This window comes from Coloeus monedula, assembly GCF_965178545.1.
Source record: "Coloeus monedula genome assembly, chromosome: 1".
Taxonomy (NCBI): domain Eukaryota; kingdom Metazoa; phylum Chordata; class Aves; order Passeriformes; family Corvidae; genus Coloeus; species Coloeus monedula.
In genome coordinates, this window is record NC_138781.1 from 159,774,249 (window position 1) to 159,798,155 (window position 23,907).

The 23,907-nt window shown below is 54.6% G+C and overlaps 1 protein-coding gene across 1 annotated transcript; it reads right to left on the bottom strand.

Annotated features, from left to right (window-relative positions):
• Positions 1 to 219: 219 nt before the first annotated feature.
• LOC309581511 (diacylglycerol O-acyltransferase 1-like) lies at positions 220 to 23,060 on the bottom strand. Its single transcript, XM_082296147.1, has 6 exons — positions 22,956 to 23,060; positions 22,733 to 22,845; positions 18,772 to 18,837; positions 12,576 to 12,663; positions 6,390 to 6,452; positions 220 to 1,800 (listed from the first exon to the last, which is right to left on the bottom strand). Exons 1-6 carry the CDS (start codon positions 22,995 to 22,997, stop codon positions 1,654 to 1,656), a joined length of 519 nt encoding a protein of 172 aa, XP_082152273.1. The 5' UTR covers positions 22,998 to 23,060; the 3' UTR covers positions 220 to 1,653.
• Positions 23,061 to 23,907: the final 847 nt, after the last annotated feature.

A 23,907-nucleotide genomic window follows, 5' to 3' on the forward strand; every position in this document is an offset into this window, starting at 1 on the left:
GGTTTTTCCCCTCCCCCTTCCCAGTTTATCCCAGTTCCCGCCCCCTCCCCAACTGGTTTTTCCCCTCCCCAGTTTATCCCAGTTCCCGCCCCCTCCCCAACTGGTTTTTCCCCTTCCTCCCCAGTTTATCCCAGTTCCCGCCCCCTCCCCAACTGGTTTTTCCCCTCCCAGTCCCGGGGAGGCTCCGGGGGTCCCCAAAATCTCAAACGGGGCCGGAAGTGGAAAAAAAGAGATTTTTAATCACGGGGGGGAAGGGGAAAGAGGCGGGGGGGGGGGGGCAGGTCCTGGCAGGGCCATGAGCAGGGACAGCTCCTGGCAGCTCCTGGCAGCTCCTGGCAGGGCCATGAGCAGGGACAGCTCCTGGCAGCTCCTGGCAGGGCCAGGTCGTGGCAGAGTCACGGACAGCAGCCACAGGTCCTGGCAGGGCCACGGGCACCTGTCTGCATGGGCACCCCCCAGGTCCTGGCAGGGCCATGGATGGGAGCAGGTCCTGGCAGGGCCGTGAGGAGCACGCACAGGTCCTGGCAGGACCATGAGCACCACCAGGTCCTGGCAGGGCTGTGAGGAGCACGCACAGGTCCTGGCAGGACCGTGAGGAGCACGCACAGGTCCTGGCAGGGCCGTGAGCACCGCCAGGTCCTGGCAGGGCTGTGAGGAGCACGCACAGGTCCTGGCAGGACCGTGAGGAGCACGCACAGGTCCTGGCAGGACCATGAGCACCGCCAGGTCCTGGCAGGGCCATGGATGGGAGCAGGTCCTGGCAGGACCATGAGCACCGCCAGGTCCTGGCAGGGCCGTGAGGAGCACGCACAGGTCCTGGCAGGGCCGTGAGCACCACCAGGTCCTGGCAGGGTCGTGAGGAGCACGCACAGGTCCTGGCAGGGCCACAGGCAGAGAATGCAGGGGACAGGGACAGGGACAGGGACAGGGACAGGGACAGGGACAGTCCATAAAGTGCCGAAAACGCCGCAGGGGCCCCGCCGGGGCCGGGGGGTCCCGGAGCCCCCTCCCCAGAGATTCCGGGGGGTCCCGGAGCCCCCTCCCCAGAGATTCCGGGGGGTCCCGGAGCCCCCTCCCCAGAGATTCCGGGGGGGTCCCGGAGCCCCTCCAGAGCCGGGGGGTCCCGGAGCCCCCTCCCAGAGATTCCAGGGGGGGGTCCCGGAGCCCCTCCAGAGATTCCAGGGGGGGGTCCCGGAGCCCCCTCCCAGAGATTCCAGGGGGTCCCGGAGCCCCCTCCCCAGAGATTCCAGGGGGTCCCGGAGCCCCCTCCCCAGAGAGCCGGGGGGTCCCGGAGCCCCCTCCCCAGAGATTCCGGGGGGGTCCCGGAGCCCCTCCAGAACCGGGGGGTCCCGGAGCCCCTCCAGAACCGGGGGGTCCCGGAGCCCCCTCCCCAGAGATTCCAGGGGGGGTCCTGGAGCCCCTCCAGAACCGGGGGGTCCCGGAGCCCCCTCCCCAGAGATTCCAGGGGGTCCCGGAGCCCCCTCCCCAGAGATTCCAGGGGGTCCCGGAGCCCCCCGCTATTGCATTGATCCGACATTCATCACAGAGCCCCGCGGGGCCGGGCCCGGGCTGGGCTTTGGGGGGTGGGGGGGGGGGGGGGATCCCGGGACCCTCGGGATGGGATTTTTTTTTTTTTTTTTTGGGGAGGGGTCGTCACGGGGGTCCCTCGTAGTTGAGCACGTAATAATCGTGCACGTACATGAGCACGGCCACGGGCTGGCCCAGGATCAGCGACATCCACACGGCAGCGTTGCCGTAATTGCCCCGCAGGAAGCGCGACACCACCCAGGCCAGCGGGATCTGCGGGGACACCGGGGGTCAGCGGGGGTCAGCGGGGGTCAGCGGGGGTCACCGGGGGTCAGGGGGACACCGGGGGTCAGCGGGGGTCAGCGGGGGTCAGGGGGGGACACCGACACCACCCAGGCCAGCGGGATCTGCGGGGACACCGGGGGTCAGCGGGGGTCAGCGGGGGTCAGCGGGGTCAGTGGGGGTCAGTGGGGTCAGTGGGGTCGGGGGGGGGTCAGGGGGGTCGGGGAGGGGTCAGTGGGGTCAGGGGGGGTCAGTGGGGTCAGTGGGGGGTCAGTGGGGTCAGGGGGGGGTCAGTGGGGGGTCAGTGGGGTCAGGGGGGTCAGTGGGGGGTCAGTGGGGTCAGTGGGGTCGGGGGGGGGTCAGTGGGGTCAGTGGGGTCAGGGGGGGTCAGTGGGGGGTCAGTGGGGGGTCAGTGGGGTCAGGGGGGGGTCAGTGGGGTCAGGGGTGTCCCTGTCACCTTGTGGGGTCAGTGGGGTCAGGGGGGTCAGTGGGATCAGTGGGGTCAGTGGGGTCAGTGGGGTCGGGGGGGGTCAGTGGGGTCAGAGGGGGTCAGTGGGGTCAGGGGGGGTCAGTGGGGTCGGGGGGGGTCAGTGGGGTCAGAGGGGGTCAGTGGGGTCAGTGGGGGGTCAGTGGGGTCAGTGGGGTCAGTGGGGTCGGGGGGGGTCAGTGGGGTCAGTGGGGTCAGGGGGGGTCAGTTGGGTCAGTGGGGGGTCAGTGGGGTCAGAGGGGGGTCAGTGGGGTCAGTGGGGTCAGTGGGGGGTCAGTGGGGTCAGTGGGGGGTCAGTGGGGTCAGTGGGGTCAGTGGAGGTCAATGGGGTCAGTGGGGTCAGGGGGGGTCAGTGGGGTCAGTGGGGTCAGTGGGGTCAGAGGGGGTCAGTGGGGTCAGTGGGGTCAGTGGGGTCAGGGGGGGTCAGTGGGGTCGGGGGGGGTCAGTGGGGTCAGTGGGGTCAGGGGGGGTCAGTGGGGTCAGTGGGGGTCAGTGGGGTCAGTGGGGTCAGGGGGGGTCAGTGGGGTCAGTGGGGTCAGGGGGGGTCAGTGGGGTCAGTGGGGTCAGTGGGGTCAGGGGGGGTCAGTGGGGTCAGTGGGGTCAGGGGGGGTCAGTGGGGTCAGTGGGGTCAGTGGGGTCAGAGGGGGTCAGTGGGGTCGGGGGGGGTCAGTGGGGTCAGTGGGGTCGGGGGGGGGTCAGTGGGGTCAGGGGGGGTCAGTGGGGTCAGGGGGGTCAGGGGGGGTCAGTGGGGTCAGGGGGGGGTCAGTGGGGTCAGTGGGGTCGGGGAGGGGTCAGTGGGGTCGGGGAGGGGTCAGTGGGGTCAGGGGGGGTCAGTGGGGTCAGTGGGGTCGGTGGGGTCAGGGGGGGTCAGTGGGGTCGGGGGGGGTCAGTGGGGTCAGGGTGGGTCAGTGGGGTCAGGGGGGGTCAGTGGGGTCAGTGGGGTCGGTGGGGTCAGGGGGGGTCAGTGGGGTCAGAGGGGGTCGGGGGGGTCAGTGGGGTCAGAGGGGGTCAGTGGGGTCAGTGGGGTCAGGGGGGGTCAGTGGGGTCAGTGGGGGGTCAGTGGGGTCAGGGTGGGTCAGTGGAGGTCAATGGGGTCAGGGGGGGTCAGTGGGGGTCAGTGGGGTCGGTGGGGTCAGTGGGGGTCAGTGGGGTCAGGGAGGGGTCAGTGGGGTCAGAGGGGGTCAGTGGGGTCAGTGGGGTCGGGGGGGTCAGGGGGGGTCAGTTGGGTCAGTGGGGGGTCAGTGGGGTCAGAGGGGGGTCAGTGGGGTCAGTGGGGTCAGTGGGGGGTCAGTGGGGTCAGTGGGGTCAGTGGAGGTCAATGGGGTCAGTGGGGTCAGGGGGGGTCAGTGGGGTCAGTGGGGTCAGTGGGGTCAGTGGGGGGTCAGTGGGGTCAGTGGGGTCAGGGGGGGGTCAGTGGGGTCAGTGGGGTCGGGGGGGGTCAGTGGGGTCAGAGGGGGTCAGTGGGGTCGGGGGGGGTCAGTGGGGTCAGTGGGGTCAGTGGGGTCAGGGGGGGTCAGGGGGGTCAGGGGGGGTCAGTGGGGTCAGGGGGGGTCAGTGGGGTCGGGGGGGGTCAGTGGGGTCGGGGGGGGTCAGTGGGGTCAGAGGGGGTCAGTGGGGTCAGTGGGGGGTCAGTGGGGTCAGTGGGGTCAGTGGGGTCAGGGAGGGGTCAGTGGGGTCAGTGGGGTCAGGGGGGGGTCAGTGGGGTCAGTGGGGTCGGGGAGGGGTCAGTGGGGTCAGGGGGGGTCAGTGGGGTCAGAGGGGGTCAGTGGGGTCAGTGGGGTCAGGGGGGGTCAGTGGGGTCAGAGGGGGTCAGTGGGGTCAGTGGGGGGTCAGTGGGGTCAGTGGGGTCAGTGGGGGTCAGTGGGGGAGGGGCAGGAGTTGGGGTCCGCCCCCAGCCCGGCCCCAAAATCGTCCCCCCAAAAGTGACCCCAGGGCACCCCTGAACCCCCTTCGTGTCCCCCCAGGGCACCCCAAAACCGACCCCCCCCCCCCCCCACCCCAAAATCCCATTTAGGGGATCCCCAAATCCCCAAATCCCGCCCAAAATCCAGCGTTTCCCCTCCCCCCACCCCCACCCAGCCGTTTTTGGGGTGCCCTCGTTTTTGGGGTGCTCCTGTTTTGGGTGCCCTCGGTTTTGGGGTGCCCTCGTTTTTGGGGTGTCGCCGTTTTTGGGGTGCTCCTGTTTTTGGGGTGTCTCTATTTTTGGGGTGCTCCCGTTTTTGGGGTGTCCCCATTTTTGGGGTGTCCTCATCTTTGGAATGCTCCCGTTTTTGGGGTGTCACCGTTTTTGGGATGTCCCCCCGTTTTTGGGGTTCCCTCGTTTTTGGGGTGTCCCCGTTTTTGGGGTGTCCCCCCTATTTTTGGGGTCCCGCCGTTTCTGGGGTGTCCCTATTTTTGGGGTGTCCCTATTTTTGGGGTGCTCCCATTTTTGGGGTGTCCCCATTTTTGGGGTGTCCTCATCTTTGGAATGCTCCCATTTTTGGGATGTCCCCCTGTTTTTGGGGTGCCCTCGTTTTTGGGGTGCCGCCGTTTTTGGGGTGTCCCCGTTTTTGGGGTGCTCCCGTTTTTGGGGTGTCCCCGTTTTTGGGGTGTCCCTATTTTTGGGGTCCTCCCATTTTTGGGGTGTCCTCATCTTTGGAATGCTCCCGTTTTTGGGGTGCTCCCATTTTTGGGGTGCCGCCGTTTTTGGGGTGTCCCCGTTTTTGGGGTGTCCCTATTTTTGGGGTGCTCCCGTTTTTGGGGTGTCCCCGTTTTTGGGATGCTCCCATTTTTGGGGTGCCGCCGTTTTTGGGGTGTCCCTGGTTTTGGGGTGTCCCCCCCATTTTTGGGGTGCCGCCGTTTTTGGGGTGCCGCCGTTTTTGGGGTGTCCCTATTTTTGGGGTCCCGCCGTTTTTGGGGTGTCCCTGGTTTTGGGGTGTCCCCCCTATTTTTGGGGTCCCGCCGTTTTTGGGGTGTCCCCATTTTTGGGGTGTCCTCATCTTTGGAATGCTCCCGTTTTTGGGGTGTCCCTGCTTTTGGGGTGTCGCCGTTTTTGGGGTGCCGCCGTTTTTGGGGTGTCCCTGCTTTTGGGGTGCCCCCCCCATTTTTGGGGTGCCGCCGTTTTTGGGGTGTCCCTGCTTTTGGGGTGCTCCCATTTTTGGGGTGCCGCCGTTTTTGGGGTGTCCCTGCTTTTGGGGTGCTCCCATTTTTGGGGTGCCGCCGTTTTTGGGGTGTCCCCGTTTTTGGGGTGTCCCTATTTTTGGGGTGCCGCCGTTTTTGGGGTGTCCCTGCTTTTGGGGTGTCCCCCCCATTTTTGGGGTGCCGCCGTTTTTGGGGTGTCCCCGTTTTTGGGGTGTCCCCCCCATTTTTGGGGTGCCGCCGTTTTTGGGGTGTCCCTGCTTTTGGGGTGCTCCCATTTTTGGGGTCCCGCCGTTTTTGGGGTGTCCCTATTTTTGGGGTGCTCCCATTTTTGGGGTGCCGCCGTTTTTGGGGTGTCCCTGGTTTTGGGGTGCTCCCATTTTTGGGGTCCCGCCGTTTTTGGGGTGTCCCCGTTTTTGGGGTGCTCCCATTTTTGGGGTGCCGCCGTTTTTGGGGTGTCCCTGGTTTTGGGGTGTCCCCCCCATTTTTGGGGTGCCGCCGTTTTTGGGGTGTCCCCGGTTTTGGGGTGCTCCCATTTTTGGGGTGCCGCCGTTTTTGGGGTGTCCCCGTTTTTGGGGTGCTCCCATTTTTGGGGTGCCGCCGTTTTTGGGGTGTCCCTGGTTTTGGGGTGTCCCCCCCATTTTTGGGGTGCCGCCGTTTTTGGGGTGTCCCTGCTTTTGGGGTGCTCCCATTTTTGGGGTGCCGCCGTTTTTGGGGTGTCCCTGGTTTTGGGGTGCCCCCCCCATTTTTGGGGTCCCGCCGTTTTTGGGGTGTCCCTATTTTTGGGGTGTCCCCCCCTATTTTTGGGGTGCCGCCGTTTTTGGGGTGTCCCTGCTTTTGGGGTGCTCCCATTTTTGGTGTGCCGCCGTTTTTGGGGTGTCCCTATTTTTGGGGTGCGCCCATTTTTGGGGTGCCGCCGTTTTTGGGGTGTCCCCGGTTTTGGGGTGTCCCCCCCATTTTTGGGGTGCCCCCTCACCTGCGCCGCCATGCCCATGAAGGCCCAGAGCCGGAACATCCTCAGGGGGACGCTCACCAGGTACTGGGGGGACACAAACGGCATTTTTGGGGTTCCCCAAGGGGATTTTGGGGTTCCCGGGAGGTTTTGGGGTTCCCCAATGGAAATTTGGGGTTCCCTGTGGGGATTTTGGGGGGTTCCCAATGGGATTTTGGAGTTCCCAGCGGGATTTTGGGGTCCTTAATGAGATTTTGGGGTTCCCCAATGGGAATTTGGGGGTTCCTTGTGGGGATTTTTGGGGTTCCCAGGGGGGTTTTGGGGTTCCCTGTGGGGATTTTGGGGGGTTCCCAATGGGAATTTGGGGGTTCCTGGGGGATTTTGGGGTTCCCCAAGGGGATTTTGGGGGGTTCCCAAGGGGATTTTTGGGGTTTCCAGGGGGGTTTTGGGGTTCCCTGTGGGGATTTTGGGGGGTTCCCAATGGGAATTGGGGGGTTCCTGGGGGATTTTTGGGGTTCCCCAATGGGATTTTGGGGGTTCCTGGGGGATTTTTGGGGGGTCCCAATGGGAATTTGGGGGTTCCTTGTGGGGATTTTTGGGGTTCCCAGGGGGGTTTTGGGGTTCCCTGTGGGGATTTTGGGGGTTCCCAATGGGATTTTTGGGGTTCCCAAGGGGATTTTGGGGTTCCCCAAGGGGATTTTTGGGGTTCCCAATGGGATTTTTGGGGTTCCCAGGGGGGTTTTGGGGTTCCCTGTGGGGATTTTTGGGGGGTTCCCAATGGGAATTTGGGGTCCTTAATGAGATTTTGGGGTTCCCAATGGGATTTTGGGGGTTCCTTGTGGGGATTTTTGGGGTTCCCCAATGGGAATTTGGGGTTCCCAGGGGAGTTTTGGGGTTCCCAATGGGATTTTTGGGGTTCCCAGGGGGGTTTTGGGGTTCCCTGTGGGGATTTTGGGGGTTCCCAAGGGGAATTTGGGGTTCCCAATGGGATTTTTGGGGTTCCCAGGGGGGTTTTGGGGTTCCCTGTGGGGATTTTGGGGTTCCCCAATGGGATTTTGGGGGTTCCCAATGGGATTTTTGGGGTTCCCAGGGGGGTTTTGGGGTTTCCCAAGGGGATTTTGGGGGGTTCCCAATGGGAATTTGGGGGTTCCTGGGGGATTTTTGGGGGTTCCCAATGGGAATTTGGGGGTTCCTTGTGGGGATTTTGGGGGGTTCCCAATGGGAATTTGGGGGTTCCCCAAGGGGATTTTGGGGTTCCCAATGGGATTTTTGGGGTTTCCGGGGGGGTTTTGGGGTTCCCTGTGGGGATTTTGGGGGGTTCCTAATGGGATTTTGGGGTCCTTAATGAGATTTTGGGGTTCCCAAGGGGATTTTGGGGTTCCCAATGGGATTTTTGGGGTTCCCCAATGGGAATTTGGGGTTCCCAGGGGAGTTTTGGGGTTCCCAAGGGGATTTTTGGGGTTCCCAGGGGGGTTTTGGGGTTCCCTGTGGGGATTTTGGGGGTTCCCAAGGGGAATTTGGGGTTCCTTGTGGGGATTTTTGGGGTTCCCAGGGGGGTTTTGGGGTTCCCTGTGGGGATTTTGGGGGTTCCCAATGGGATTTTGGGGTCCTTAATGAGATTTTGGGGTTCCCAATGGGAATTTGGGGGTTCCTGGGGGATTTTTGGGATTCCCCAATGGAAATTTGGGGTTCCCTGTGGGGATTTTGGGGGGTTCCCAATGGGATTTTGGAGTTCCCAGCGGGATTTTGGGGTCCTTAATGAGATTTTGGGGTTCCCAATGGGATTTTGGGGTTCCCCAAGGGGATTTTGGGGTTCCCAAGGGGATTTTTGGGGTTCCCCAATGGGAATTTGGGGTTCCCCAAGGGGATTTTTGGGGTTCCCAGGGGGGTTTTGGGGTTCCCTGTGGGGATTTTGGGGTTCCCTGTGGGAATTTGGGGGTTCCCTGTGGGGATTTTGGGGGTTCCCCAATGGGAATTTGGGGGTTCCTGGGGGATTTTGGGGGTTCCTGGGGGATTTTGGGGTTCCCCAATGGGAATTTGGGGGTTCCTTGTGGGGATTTTGGGGGGTTCCCAATGGGAATTTGGGGGTTCCTGGGGGATTTTGGGGTTCCCCAATGGGAATTTGGGGGTTCCTTGTGGGGATTTTGGGGGGTTCCCAATGGGAATTTGGGGGTTCCCCAAGGGGATTTTGGGGTTCCCAATGGGATTTTTGGGGTTTCCGGGGGGGTTTTGGGGTTCCCTGTGGGGATTTTGGGGGGTTCCCAATGGGATTTTTGGGGTCCTTAATGAGATTTTGGGGTTCCCAATGGGAATTTGGGGTTCCCCAATGGGATTTTGGGGGGTCCTTGTGGGGATTTTTGGGGTTCCCCAATGGGAATTTGGGGGTTCCTGGGGGATTTTTGGGGGTTCCCAATGGGAATTTGGGGGTTCCTGGGGGATTTTGGGGGTTCCCAATGGGATTTTTGGGGTTCCCTGTGGGGATTTTGGGGGTTCCCAATGGGATTTTTGGGGTTCCCTGTGGGATTTTGGGGTTCCCCAATGGGAATTTGGGGGTTCCTTGTGGGGATTTGGGGGGTTCCCAATGGGAATTTGGGGTTCCCAAGGGGATTTTTGGGGTTTCCAGGGGGGTTTTGGGGTTCCCCAAGGGGATTTTGGGGGGTTCCCAATGGGAATTTGGGGTTCCCTGTGGGGATTTTGGGGGTTCCCAATGGGAATTTGGGGTTCCTGGGGGATTTTTGGGGTTCCCAGGGGGGTTTTGGGGTTCTCTGTGGGGATTTTGGGGGTTCCCAATGGGAATTTGGGGTTCCCAAGGGGATTTTGGGGGTTCCTGGGGGATTTTGGGGGGTTCCCAATGGGAATTTGGGGTTCCTGGGGGATTTTTGGGGTTCCCAGGGGGGTTTTGGGGTTCCCAATGGGATTTTTGGGTTCCCAATGGAATTTTGGGTTCCCCAGTGACATTTTGGGGTCCCAGGGATATTTTTGGGGTTCCCCAGGGATATTTTGGGGTCCCAGGGATATTTTTGGGGTCCCAATAGAATTTTGGGGTCCCCAGAGGGAATTTTGGGGTTCTTTGTGGATATTTTGGGGTCCCAGGGATATTTTGGGGTCCCCAGGGATATTTTTGGGGTTCTTAATGGAATTTTGGGTTCCCGAGGGATATTTTGGGTTCCCCACTGATATTTTGGGGTCCCCAGAGGGAATTTTGGGTCCCCAGGGATATTTTGGGTTCCCATGGATATTTTTGGGTTCCCAGTGATATTTTGGGGTCCCCAGAGGGAATTTTGGGGTTCCCCAGGGATATTTTGGGGTCCCAGGGATATTTTGGGGTCCCATGGATATTTTTGGGTTCCCAATGGAATTTTGGGGTCCCCAGAGGGAATTTTGGGGTTCCTTGTGGATATTTTGGGGTCCCAGGGATATTTTGGGTTCCCCAGCGATATTTTTGGGTTCCCGGGATATTTTGGGGTCCCCAGGGATATTTTTGGGTTCCCGGGATATTTTGGGGTCCCAGTGATATTTTTGGGCTCCCCAGGGATATTTTGGGTTCCCAATGGAATTTTGGGGTTCCCAGTGGAATTTTGGGGTTCCCCAGGGATATTTTGGGTTCCCAGGGATATTTTTGGGTTCCCAGGGATATTTTGGGTCCCCATGGATATTTTGGGTTCCCCAGGAATATTTTGGGTCCCCAGGGATATTTTGGGTTCCCATGGATATTTTTGGGTCCCCAGGGATATTTTTGGGTCCCCAGGGATATTTTTGGGTTCCCAGGGATATTTTTGGGTCCCCAGGGATATTTTGGGTTCCCAGGGATATTTTTGGGTCCCCAGGGATATTTTGGGTTCCCATGGATATTTTGGGTTCCCAGTGATATTTTTGGGTCCCCAGGGATATTTTTTGGGTTCCCAGTGATATTTTGGGTCCCCATGGATATTTTGGGTCCCCAGGGATATTTTGGGTCCCCAGGGATATTTTGGGGTCCCCAGAGGGAATTTTGGGGTCCCCAGAGGGAATTTTGGGGTTCCCAGGGATATTTTGGGTTCCCAGGGATATTTTGGGGTCCCCAGAGGGAATTTTGGGGTCCCCAGAGGGAATTTTGGGTCCCCAGGGATATTTTGGGTTCCCAGGGATATTTTTGGGTTCCCAGTGATATTTTGGGGTCCCCAGAGGGAATTTTGGGGTTCCCCAGGGATATTTTGGGGTCCCAGGGATATTTTGGGGTCCCCAGGGATATTTTTGGGTTCCCATGGATATTTTGGGTCCCCAGGGATATTTTTGGGTCCCCATGGATATTTTGGGTTCCCAGTGATATTTTTGGGTTCCCAGTGATATTTTTGGGCTCCCCAGGGATATTTTGGGTTCCCAATGGAATTTTGGGGTTCCCAGTGGAATTTTGGGGTTCCCAGGGATATTTTGGGTTCCCAGTGATATTTTTGGGTCCCCAGGGATATTTTGGTTCCCCAGGGATATTTTGGGTCCCCATGGATATTTTGGGTTCCCAGTGATATTTTTGGGTTCCCATGGATATTTTTGGGTTCCCCATGGATATTTTTGGGTTCCCATGGATATTTTTGGGTTCCCAGGGATATTTTTTGGGTTCCCATGGATATTTTTGGGTCCCCAGTGATATTTTGGGTTCCCCAGTAATATTTTTGGGTCCCCAGGGATATTTTTGGGTTCCCAGTGATATTTTTGGGGTCCCCAGAGGGAATTTTGGGATTCCCCAGGGATATTTTTTGGGTTCCCAGTGATATTTTGGGTCCCCATGGATATTTTGGGTTCCCAGTGATATTTTTGGGTTCCCAGTGATATTTTTGGGTCCCCATGGATATTTTGGGTCCCCATGGATATTTTTGGGTCCCCAGGGATATTTTTGGGTCCCCAGTGATATTTTTGGGTTCCCATGGATATTTTTGGGTCCCCAGTGATATTTTTGGGTCCCCATGGATATTTTGGGTTCCCATGGATATTTTTGGGTTCCCAGTGATATTTTTGGGTTCCCAGGGATATTTTTGGGTCCCCAGGGATATTTTGGGTTCCCAGGGATATTTTTGGGTTCCCATGGATATTTTGGGTTCCCAGTGATATTTTTGGGTCCCCATGGATATTTTGGGTCCCCAGGGATATTTTGGGTTCCCAGTGATATTTTGGGATTCCCCAGGGATATTTTGGGTTCCCAGGGATATTTTTGGGTCCCCATGGATATATTTTGGGTTCCCAGTGATATTTTTGGGTTCCCAGTGATATTTTTGGGTCCCCATGGATATTTTGGGTCCCCATGGATATTTTTGGGTCCCCATGGATATTTTTGGGTCCCCAGTGATATTTTTGGGTTCCCATGGATATTTTTGGGTCCCCAGTGATATTTTTGGGTTCCCATGGATATTTTTGGGTCCCCAGTGATATTTTTGGGTCCCCATGGATATTTTGGGTTCCCATGGATATTTTTGGGTTCCCAGTGATATTTTTGGGTCCCCAGGGATATTTTTTGGGTTCCCATGGATATTTTGGGTCCCCAGTAATATTTTTGGGTTCCCAGTGATATTTTTGGGTCCCCAGGGATATTTTGGGTTCCCAGTGATATTTTTGGGTCCCCAGGGATATTTTTTGGGTCCCCAGGGATATTTTGGGTTCCCCAGTGATATTTTTGGGTTCCCAGTAATATTTTTGGGTTCCCAGTGATATTTTTGGGTCCCCAGGGATATTTTGGGTCCCCAGGGATATTTTGGGTTCCCCAGTAATATTTTTGGGTTCCCATGGATATTTTGGGTTCCCAGTGATATTTTTGGGTTCCCATGGATATTTTGGGTCCCCAGTGATATTTTGGGTTCCCAGTGATATTTTTGGGTTCCCCAGGGATATTTTTGGGTCCCCAGGGATATTTTGGGTCCCCAGGGATATTTTTGGGTCCCCAGGGATATTTTTGGGTTCCCAGGGATATTTTTGGGTCCCCATGGATATTCTGGGTCCCCAGGGATATTTTTGGGTTCCCAGTGATATTTTTGGGTCTCCAGGAATATTTTGGGTTCCCATGGATATTTTGGGTTCCCAGGGATATTTTTGGGTCCCCAGGGATATTTTTGGGTTCCCATGGATATTTTGGTTCCCCAGGGATATTTTTGGGTTCCCAGTGATATTTTTGGGTTCCCAGGGATATTTTTGGGTTCCCAGGGATATTTTTGGGGTCCCCAGAGGGAATTTTGGGGTGCTGACCTCGTGGAAGAAGGCCGAGGCCAGGAACACGGCCGCCTGCGCCGTCCATTTGCTGACGCCCCTCTTGAGCATGGGCTTGTAGAAATGCCTGCAGAGGCCGTTAATTAACGCTAATTAGCTCCGAGCCACCCCCCCCCCCCTCGTTAGAGCAGAGCCCCCCCACCCCTCATTAACGCAGAGCACTCCTAATTAACGCAGAGCCCCCCTGATTAACTCAGAGCCCCCCCAATGAACGCAGAATCCCCTAAATTAACTCCGAGCCCCCCCCTAATTAACTCACAGCCCCCCTAATTAACTCAGAGCAGCCCTAATTAACTCAGAGCACCCCTAATTAGCTCAGAACCTCCCCTAATTAACTCAGAACCTCCCCTAATTAACTCAGAACCCTCCCTAATAAACTCAGGCCCCCCTAATTAACTCAGAGCCCCCCCAATTAACTCACAGCCCCCCTAATTAACTCAAACCCCCCCAAATTAGCTCAGAGCCCCCCCTAATTAACTCAGAACCCCCCTAATTAACTCAGAACCCCCCTAATTAACTCAGAGCCCCCCCAAACCTGGGGGAGGCTCCCCAAAATCTCCCCCCCAAATTAATTCAAAACCCCCCCAATTAACTCAAACCTCCCCCAATTAACTCAGAACCCTCCTAATTAACTCAGAACCCTCCTAATTAACTCAGAGCCTCCCTAATTAACTCAGAACCCCCCTAATTAACTCAGAACCCTCCCTAATAAACTCAGACCCCCCAAATTAACTCAGAGCCCCCCCAATTAACTCACAGCCCCCCTAATTAGCTCAGAGCAGCCCTAATTAACTCAGAAGCCCCCCTAATTAACTCAGAGCCTCCCTAATTAACTCAGAACCTCCCCTAATTAACTCAGAACCTCCCCTAATTAACTCAGAACCCTCCCTAATAAACTCAGGCCCCCCTAATTAACTCAGAGCCCCCCCAATTAACTCACAGCCCCCCTAATTAACTCAAACCCCCCCAAATTAGCTCAGAGCCCCCCCTAATTAACTCAGAACCCCCCTAATTAACTCAGAACCCCCCTAATTAACTCAGAACCCCCCCAAACCTGGGGGAGGCTCCCCAAAATCTCCCCCCCAAATTAATTCAAAGCCCCCCCAATTAACTCAAACCTCCCCCAATTAACTCAGAGCCTCCCTAATTAACTCAGAGCCTCCCAAATTAACTCAGAGCACCCCTAATTAACTCAGAGCCCCCCTAATTTGCTCAGAGCCCTCCTAATTAACTCAGAGCCCCATAATTAACTCAGAGCCCCATAATTAACTCAGAGCCTCCCCTAATTAACGCAGAGCCCCCCCAATTAACGCAGAACCCCCCTAATTAACACAGAGCCCCCCCAATTAACTCACAGCCCCCCCAATTAACTCAGAGCCTCCCTAATTAACTCAGAGCCCCCCCATTAACTCAGAACCTCCCTAATTAACTCAGAACCCCCCTAATTAACTCAGAACCCTCTTAATTAACTCAGAGCCCCCCCAAACCTGGGGGAGGCTCCCCAAAATCTCCCCCCCAAATTAATTCAAACCCCCCCCAATTAACTCAAACCTCCCCCAATTAACTCAGAGCCCCCCAATTAACTCAAACCTCCCCCAATTAACTCAGAACCCCCCTAATTAACTCAGAGCCCCCCCCTAATTAACTCACAGCCCCCCTAATTAACTCAGAACCTCCCTAATTAACTCAGAGCCCCCCTAATTAACTCAGAGCCCCCCCAATTAACTCAGAGCACCCCTAATTAACTCAGAGCCCCCCAAATTAACTCAGAACCCCCTAATTAACACAGAGCACTCCTAATTAACACAGAGCCCCTCCAGATTAATGCAGGATCCCCCCCAATTAACTCACAGCCCCCTAATTAACTCAGAGCCCCCCTAATTAACTCAGAACCCCCCTAATTAACTCAGAGCCCCCCCAAACCTGGGGGAGGCTCCCCAAAATCTCCCCCCCAAATTAATTCAAACCCCCCCCAATTAACTCAAACCTCCCCCAATTAACTCAGAACCCTCCTAATTAACTCAGAACCCTCCTAATTAACTCAGAGCCTCCCTAATTAACTCAGAACCCCCCTAATTAACTCAGAACCCTCCCTAATAAACTCAGACCCCCCAAATTAACACAGAGCCCCCCCAATTAACTCACAGCCCCCCTAATTAGCTCAGAAGCCCCCCTAATTAGCTCAGAACCCCCCCAATTAACTCAGAACCTCCCCTAATTAACTCAGAACCCTCCCTAATAAACTCAGACCCCCCAAATTAACTCAGAGCCCCCCCAATTAACTCACAGCCCCCCTAATTAGCTCAGAGCACTCCGAATTAACTCAGAGCACCCCCAGATTAATGCAGGATCCCCCCCAATTAACTCAGAGCCCCCCTAATTAACTCAGAGCCCCCCAAATTAACTCAGAACCTCCCTAATTAACACAGAGACCCCTAATTAACGCAGAACCCCCCTAATTAACACAGAGCCCCCCCAATTAACTCACAGCCCCCCAAATTAACTCAGAACCCCCCTAATTAACACAGAGCCCCCCCAATTAACTCAGAGCGCCCCAAATTAACTCAGAACCCCCCTAATTAACTCAGAACCCCCCCAATTAACTCAGAGCCCCCCTAATTAACTCAGAGCCCCCCTAATTAACTCACAGCCCCCCAAATTAACTCAGAACCCCCTAATTAACTCAGAACCCCCCCAATTAACACAGAACCCCCCTAATTAACTCAGAGCCCCCTAATTAACTCAGAACCCCCCTAATTAACTCAGAGCCCCCCAAACCTGGGGGAGGCTCCCCAAAATCTCCCCCCCAAATTAATTCAAACCCCCCCCAATTAACTCAAACCTCCCCCAATTAACTCAGAACCCTCCTAATTAACTCAGAGCCCTCCTAATTAACTCAGAGCCCCCCCTAATTAACTCAGAGCCCCATAATTAACTCAGAACCTCCCTAATTAACTCAGAGCCCCCCTAATTAGCTCAGAGCCCCCCTAATTAACTCAGAGCCCTCCTAATTAACTCAGAGCCCCCCTAATTAACTCACAGCCCCATAATTAACTCAGAGCCCCCCTAATTAACTCACAGCCCCCTAATTAACTCACAGCCCCCCTAATTAACTCAGAGCCCCCCTAATTAACTCACAGCCCCCTAATTAACTCAGAGCCCCCCAAACCTGGGGGAGGCTCCCCAAAATCTCCCCCCCAAATTAATTCAAACCCCCCCCAATTAACTCAAACCTCCCCCAATTAACTCAGAACCCCCCTAATTAACTCAGGGCCCTCCTAATTAACTCAGAACCCCCCTAATTAACTCAGAGCACCCCTAATTAACTCAGAGCCCCCCTAATTAACTCAAACCCCCCCTAATTAACTCAGAGCCCCCCCAATTAACTCACAGCCCCCCAAATTAACTCAGAACCTCCCTAATTAACTCAGAGCCCCCCCAATTGACTCAAACCTCCCCAAATTAACTCAGAGCCCTCCTAATTAACTCAGAGCCCCCCTAATTAACTCACAGCCCCCCAAATTAACTCAGAACCCTCCTAATTAACTCAGAGCCCCCCCTAATTAACTCAGAGCCCCCCCATTAACTCAGAACCTCCCTAATTAACTCAGAACCCCCCTAATTAACTCAGAACCCTCTTAATTAACACAGAGCCCCCCTAATTAACTCAGAGCCCCCCTAATTAACTCAGAACCCCCCTAATTAACTCAGAACCTCCCTAATTAACTCAGAACCCCCCTAATTAACTCAGAGCCCCCCAAACCTGGGGGAGGCTCCCCAAAATCTCCCCCCCAAATTAATTCAAACCCCCCCCAATTAACTCAAACCTCCCCCAATTAACTCAGAGCCTCCCTAATTAACTCAGAACCTCCCTAATTAACTCAGAACCCCCCTAATTAACTCAGAACCCCCCTAATTAACTCAGAACCCTCTTAATTAACACAGAGCCCCCCTAATTAACTCAGAACCCCCCTAATTAACTCAGAACCTCCCTAATTAACTCAGAGCCCCCCTAATTAACTCAGAACCTCCCTAATTAACTCAGAGCCCCCCAAACCTGGGGGAGGCTCCCCAAAATCTCCCCCCCCAAATTAATTCAAACCCCCCCCAATTAACTCAAACCTCCCCCAATTAACTCAGAACCCCCCTAATTAACTCAGAACCCCCCTAATTAACTCAGAGCACCCCTAATTAACTCAGAGCCCCCCTAATTAACTCAGAGCCCCATAATTAACTCAGAACCTCCCTAATTAACTCAGAACCCCCCTACTTAACTCAGAACCTCCCTAATTAACTCAGAACCCTCCTAATTAACTCAGTCTCCCTAATTAACTCAGAGCCCCCCTAATTAACTCAAACCCCCCCTAATTAACTCAGAGCCCCCCCATTAACTCAGAACCTCCCTAATTAACTCAGAGCCCCCCTAATTAACTCAGAACCCCCCTAATTAACTCAGAGCCCCCCTAATTAACTCAGAACCTCCCTAATTAACTCAGAGCCCCCCTAATTAACTCAGAGCCCCCCCAAACCTGGGGGAGGCTCCCCAAAATCTCCCCCCCCAAATTAATTCAAACCCCCCCCAATTAACTCAAACCTCCCCCAATTAACTCAGAACCCCCCTAATTAACTCAGAGCCCCATAATTAACTCAGAACCTCCCTAATTAACTCAAAGCCCCCCTAATTAACTCAGAACCTCCCTAATTAACTCAGAGCCCCCCAAACCTGGGGGAGGCTCCCCAAAATCTCCCCCCCAAATTAATTCAAACCCCCCCCAATTAACTCAAACCTCCCCCAATTAACTCAGAACCCCCCAATTAACTCAGAGCCTCCCTAATTAACTCAGAACCCCCCTAATTAACTCAGAGCCTCCCTAATTAACTCAGAACCTCCCTAATTAACTCAGAACCCTCCTAATTAACTCAGAGTCTCCCTAATTAACTCAGAGCCCCCCTAATTAACTCAGAGCCCCCCCATTAACTCAGAACCCCCCTAATTAACTCAGAGCACCCCTAATTAACTCAGAGCCCCCCAAATTAACTCAGAACCCCCTAATTAACACAGAGCCCCCCTAATTAACTCACAGCCCCCCTAATTAACTCACAGCCCCCTAATTAACTCAGAGCCCCCCTAATTAACTCACAGCCCCCTAATTAACTCAGAGCCCCCCTAATTAACTCACAGCCCCCTAATTAACTCAGAGCCCCCCTAATTAACTCAGAACCCTCTTAATTAACACAGAGCCCCCCAAACCTGGGGGAGGCTCCCCAAAATCTCCCCCCCAAATTAATTCAAACCCCCCCCAATTAACTCAAACCTCCCCCAATTAACTCAGAGCCTCCCTAATTAACTCAGGGCCCTCCTAATTAACTCAGAGCCCCATAATTAACTCAGAACCCTCCTAATTAACTCAGAGCCCCCCAAATTAACTCAGAGCCCCCCAAATTAACTCAGAACCTCCCTAATTAACTCAGAGCCCCCCCAATTAACTCAGAGCACCCCTAATTAACTCACAGCCCCCTAATTAACTCAGAGCCCCCCTAATTAACTCACAGCCCCCTAATTAACTCAGAGCCCCCCAAACCTGGGGGAGGCTCCCCAAAATCTCCCCCCCAAATTAATTCAAACCCCCCCCCAATTAACTCAAACCTCCCCCAATTAACTCAGAACCCTCCTAATTAACTCAGAGCCTCCCTAATTAACTCAGAGCCCCCCCTAATTAACTCAGAGCCCCATAATTAACTCAGAGCCTCCCTAATTAACTCAGAGCCCCCCTAATTAACTCACAGCCCCCCAAATTAACTCAGAACCCCCTAATTAACACAGAGCACTCCTAATTAACACAGAGCCCCTCCAGATTAATGCAGGATCCCCCCCAATTAACTCAGAACCTCCCTAATTAACTCAGAACCCCCCTAATTAACTCAGAACCTCCCTAATTAACTCAGAACCCCCCTAATTAACACAGAGCCCCCCTAATTAACTCAGAGCCCCCCCAAACCTGGGGGAGGCTCCCCAAAATCTCCCCCCCAAATTAATTCAAACCCCCCCCAATTAACTCAAACCTCCCCCAATTAACTCAGAGCCTCCCTAATTAACTCAGGGCCCTCCTAATTAACTCAGAGCCCTCCCTAATTAACTGAGAGGCCCCTAATTAGCCGGGAGCCCCCGGCGCACCTGAGGCACCACTTGTGCACGGGGATGTTCCAGTTCTGCCAGAAATACGTCACCGACTCCGAGTTCCTGCGGAATTTGGGGGATTTTGGGGGATTTTGGGGGATTTTGGGAGATTTGGGGGTTTTAGGGGGGATTTTGGGGGGAATTTGGGGGGATTTGGGGGGGATTTTGGGGGATTTTGGGGAGATTTTGGGGCAGATTTTGGGGGATTTGGGGGGGAATTCGGGGGGGTTGGGGGGGATTTTCAGATTTTGGGGGATTTTGGGGAGATTTTGGGGCGGGATTTGGGGGGGATTTTGGGGGGATTTGGGGGGATTTGGGGGGGATTTTGGGGGGGATTTTGGGGGGATTTTGGGGCAGATTTTAGGAGATTTGGGGGGATTTTGGGGGGATTTTCGGATTTTGGGGAGATTTTGGGGGATTTCGGGGGGATTTGGGGAGATTTTGGGGAGATTTGGGGGGGATTCGGGGGGGTTGGGGGGATTTTGGGGGATTTGGGGGATTTTGGGAGATTTCGGGGGGATTTGGGGGATTTTGGGAGATTTTGGGGGATTTTGGGAGATTTTGGGGGGATTTTGGGGAGATTTGGGGGTTTTAGGGGGAGTTTGGGGAGATTTTGAGGGATTTGGGGGGGATTTGGGGGATTTTGGGGCAGATTTTAGGAGATTTGGGGGGATTTGGGGGGATTTTCGGATTTTGGGGGGATTTGGGGAGGGATTCGGGGGTGTTGGGGGGATTTTGGGGGGATTTGGGGGGATTTTGGGGGATTTTGGGGAGATTTTGGGGCAGATTTTAGGAGATTTGGGGGGATTTTGGGGGGATTTGGGGAGATTTGGGGGGGGATTCGGGGGTGTTGGGGGGATTTTGGGGAGATTTTGGGGGATTTTGGGGAGATTTTGGGGCAGATTTTAGGAGATTTTGGGGGATTTCGGGGGGATTTGGGGGATTTGGGGGGGATTTGGGGGGGATTTGGGGGGATTTTGGGGGATTTTGGGGCAGATTTTAGGAGATTTGGGGGGATTTTGGGGGGATTTGGGGAGATTTTGGGGGGGATTTGGGGGGATTTTGGGGCAGATTTTAGGAGATTTGGGGGGATTTTGGGGGGATTTGGGGAGATTTTGGGGAGATTTGGGGGGGGATTCGGGGGGGTTGGGGGGATTTCGGGGGGATTTGGGGGATTTTGGGAGATTTTGGGGGATTTCGGGAGGATTTGGGGGATTTTGGGGAGATTTTGGGGGGATTTTGGGGAGATTTGGGGGTTTTAGGGGGAATTTTGGGGGGATTTTGGGGGATTTTGGGGGGATTTGGGGGGATTTGGGGGATTTTGGGGAGATTTTGGGGCAGATTTTAGGAGATTTGGGGGGATTTTGGGGGGATTTTCAGATTTTGGGGGGATTGGGGGAGATTTTGGGGAGATTTGGGGGGGATTCGGGGGTGTTGGGGGGATTTTGGGAGATTTTGGGGGATTTTGGGGGGATTTTGGGAGATTTGGGGGATTTAGGGGGGATTTTGGGGGGGATTTGGGGGGTTTGGGGGGATTTTGGGGGGGGATGTGGGGAGATTTTGGGGAGATTTTGGGGGATTTGGGGAGATTTTGGGGAGATTTGGGGGGGTTTGGGGAGATTTGGGGGGATTTTGAGGGATTTTCGGCGGGGATTTGGGGGGATTTTGGGGGATTTTGGGGCAGATTTTAGGAGATTTGGGGGGATTTTGGGGGGATTTGGGGAGATTTTGGGGGGGATTTGGGGGGATTTTGGGGCAGATTTTAGGAGATTTGGGGGGATTTTGGGGGGATTTGGGGAGATTTTGGGGAGATTTGGGGGGGGATTCGGGGGGGTTGGGGGGATTTCGGGGGGATTTGGGGGATTTTGGGAGATTTTGGGGGATTTCGGGAGGATTTGGGGGATTTTGGGGAGATTTTGGGGGGATTTTGGGGAGATTTGGGGGTTTTAGGGGGAATTTTGGGGGGATTTTGGGGGATTTTGGGGGGATTTGGGGGGATTTGGGGGATTTTGGGGAGATTTTGGGGCAGATTTTAGGAGATTTGGGGGGATTTTGGGGGGATTTTCAGATTTTGGGGGGATTGGGGGAGATTTTGGGGAGATTTGGGGGGGATTCGGGGGTGTTGGGGGGATTTTGGGAGATTTTGGGGGATTTTGGGGGGATTTTGGGAGATTTGGGGGATTTAGGGGGGATTTTGGGGGGGATTTGGGGGGTTTGGGGGGATTTTGGGGGGGGATGTGGGGAGATTTTGGGGAGATTTTGGGGGATTTGGGGAGATTTTGGGGAGATTTGGGGGGGTTTGGGGAGATTTGGGGGGATTTTGAGGGATTTTCGGCGGGGATTTGGGGGATTTTGGGAGATTTTGGGGGGATTTGGGGGGGATTTGGGGGATTTTGGGAGATTTTGGGGGGATTTTGGGGAGATTTGGGGAGATTTGGGGCAGATTTTGAGGGATTTGGAGGGGATTTGGGGGATTTTGGGGGGATTTGGGGGGGATTTTGGTGGGATTTCGGCATTTTAGGGCAGATTTTGGGGTTTTAGAGCGGATTTTGGGGAGGTTTTGTGTGGTTTTAGGGCAGATTTCGGGGTTTTAGGGCAGATTTCAGGGTTTTTAGGGCAGATTTTGGGGTTTTAGGGCAGATTTCAGGGAGGTTTTGTGTGGTTTTAGGGCAGATTTCGGGGTTTTAGGGCAGATTTCGGGGTTTTTGGGCAGATTTTGGGGTTTTAGGGCAGATTTTGGGGTTTTAGGGCAGATTTGGGGGTTTTAGGGCAGATTTTGGGGTTTTAGGGCAGATTTCGGGGTTTTAGGGCAGATTTTGGGGGTTTTAGGGCAGATTTCAGGGTTTTTAGGGCAGATTTCGGCGTTTTTAGGGCAGATTTTGGGGTTTTAGGGGGGATTTTGGGGTTTTAGGGCAGATTTTGGGGCTTTAGGGCAGATTTTGGGGTTTTTAGGGGGGATTTCGGCGTTTTTAGGGCAGATTTCGGCGTTTTTAGGGCAGATTTCGGGGTTTTTAGGGCAGTTTTCGGGGTTTTTAGGGCAGATTTTGGGGTTTTTGGGCAGATTTTGGGGAGGTTTTGTGTGGTTTTAGGGCAGATTTTGGGGTTTTAGGGCAGATTTTGGAGGTTTTAGGGCAGATTTTGGGGTTTTAGGGGAGATTTCAGGGAGGTTTTGTGTGGCTTTAGGGCAGATTTTGGAGGTTTTAGGGCAGATTTTGGAGGTTTTAGGGCAGATTTTGGGGATTTAGGGCAGATTTTAGGGTTTTAGGGCAGATTTCGGGGTTTTAGGGCAGATTTTGCGTTTTTAGGGCGGATTTCGGGGGTTTTAGGGCAGATTTCGGGGTTTTAGGGCAGATTTCGGCGAGGTTTTGTGTGGTTTTAGGGCAGATTTCGGGGTTTTGGGGCAGATTTCAGGGAGGTTTTGTGTGGTTTTAGGGCAGATTTTGGGGTTTTAGGGCAGATTTTGGGGAGGTTTTGTGTGGTTTTAGGGGGGATTTTGGAGGTTTTAGGGCAGATTTTGGGGGTTTAGGGCAGATTTCAGGGAGGTTTTGTGTGGTTTTAGGGCAGATTTTGGAGGTTTTAGGGCAGATTTCAGGGAGGTTTTGTGTGGTTTTAGGGCAGATTTTGGCGTTTTTAGGGCAGATTTTGGAGGTTTTAGGGCAGATTTTGGGGTTTTAGGGCGGATTTTGGGGAGGTTTTGTGTGGTTTTAGGGCAGATTTTGGAGGTTTTAGGGCAGATTTTGGGGTTTTAGGGCGGATTTTGGGGAGGTTTTGTGGGGTTTTAGGGCAGATTTTGGGGTTTTAGGGCAGATTTCAGGGAGGTTTTGTGTGGTTTTAGGGCAGATTTTGGCGTTTTTAGGGCAGATTTTGGAGGTTTTAGGGCAGATTTCGGGGGTTTTAGGGCAGATTTGGGGGTTTTTAGGATTTGGGGTCCCCCCCGTGACCCCAAAACCGCCCTCACCACCAATCCCGGTAGAACTCGCGGTCCCCGAACTGCAGCAGCTCGGCCACGACGTTGAGGCACGAGTGGAAGAACCAGTAGAAAAAAATCAGCCAGATCAGGTGGTTCGGCACCTTTTTTTGGGGACAAACAGCGAGATTTTGGGTTTTTTGGGGTTTTTTCGGTCGTTATGGGGTCACCCCAAAATCGAGGGGTGGGGGATTTTGGGGGGGGCCGGACTCACAGCGAGCTTCAGGAGGCGCTCGATGATGCGCGAGTAATCCATGTCCTGGGGGGGATTTTGGGGCGTTTTGGGGCGGTTTTGGGGTTTTTGGGGAGGTTTTGGGGGTTTTGGGGAGGTTTTGGGGTTTTTGGGGGAGGTTTTGGGGAGGTTTTGGGGTTTTGGGGGGAGGTTTTGGGGTTTTTGGGGGAGGTTTTGGGGGGTTTTGGGGAGGTTTTGGGAGGTTTTGGGAGGTTTTGGGGAGGTTTTGGGGTTTTGGGGGGAGGTTTTGGGGAGGTTTTGGGGTTTTGGGGGGAGGTTTTGGGGGTTTTTGGGGGAGGTTTTGGGGGTTTTTGGGGGAGGTTTTGGGGTTTTTGGGGGAGGTTTTGGGGTTTTGGGGGGAGGTTTTGGGGAGGTTTTGGGGTTTTGGGGGGAGGTTTTGGGGTTTTTGGGGGAGGTTTTGGGGGGTTTTGGGGAGGTTTTGGGGGTTTTTGGGGAGGTTTTGGGGGTTTTTGGGGGAGGTTTTGGGGTTTTTGGGGGAGGTTTTGGGGTTTTGGGGGGAGGTTTTGGGGTTTTGGGGGGAGGTTTTGGGGTTTTTGGGGGAGGTTTTGGGGGGTTTTGGGGAGGTTTTGGGGTTTTTTGGGGAGGTTTTGGGGGGTTTTGGGGAGTGGTTTTGGGGTTTTTGGGGGAGGTTTTGGGGGTTTTTGGGGGGGGTTTGGGGTTTTTGGGGGAGGTTTTGGGGGTTTGGGGAGGTTTTGGGGGTTTTTGGGGGAGGTTTTGGGGAGGTTTTGGGGTTTTGGGGGGAGGTTTTGGGGTTTTTGGGGGAGGTTTTGGGGGTTTTTGGGGGGGGTTTGGGGTTTTTTGGGGAGGTTTTGGGGGTTGAGAGGGGTTTGGGGGTGGTTTTGGGGCGGTTTTGGGGGGTTTTGGGGTTTTTGGGGGAGGTTTTGGGGAGGTTTTGGGGTTTTTTGGGGAGGTT

Bases quoted from the DNA above. Each gene is read 5' to 3' on its own strand.
- LOC309581511 (XM_082296147.1), bottom strand. From the start codon at position 22,997: ATGGATTACTCGCGCATCATCGAGCGCCTCCTGAAGCTCGCT. The intron at 6,453-12,575 runs GTCAGCACCCCA...GTGTCCCCCCAG, and splicing joins CCTCGGCCTTCTTCCACGAG to TACCTGGTGAGCGTCCCCCT. The intron at 1,801-6,389 runs GTGAGGGGGCAC...GTGTCCCCGCAG, and splicing joins TCATGGGCATGGCGGCGCAG to ATCCCGCTGGCCTGGGTGGT.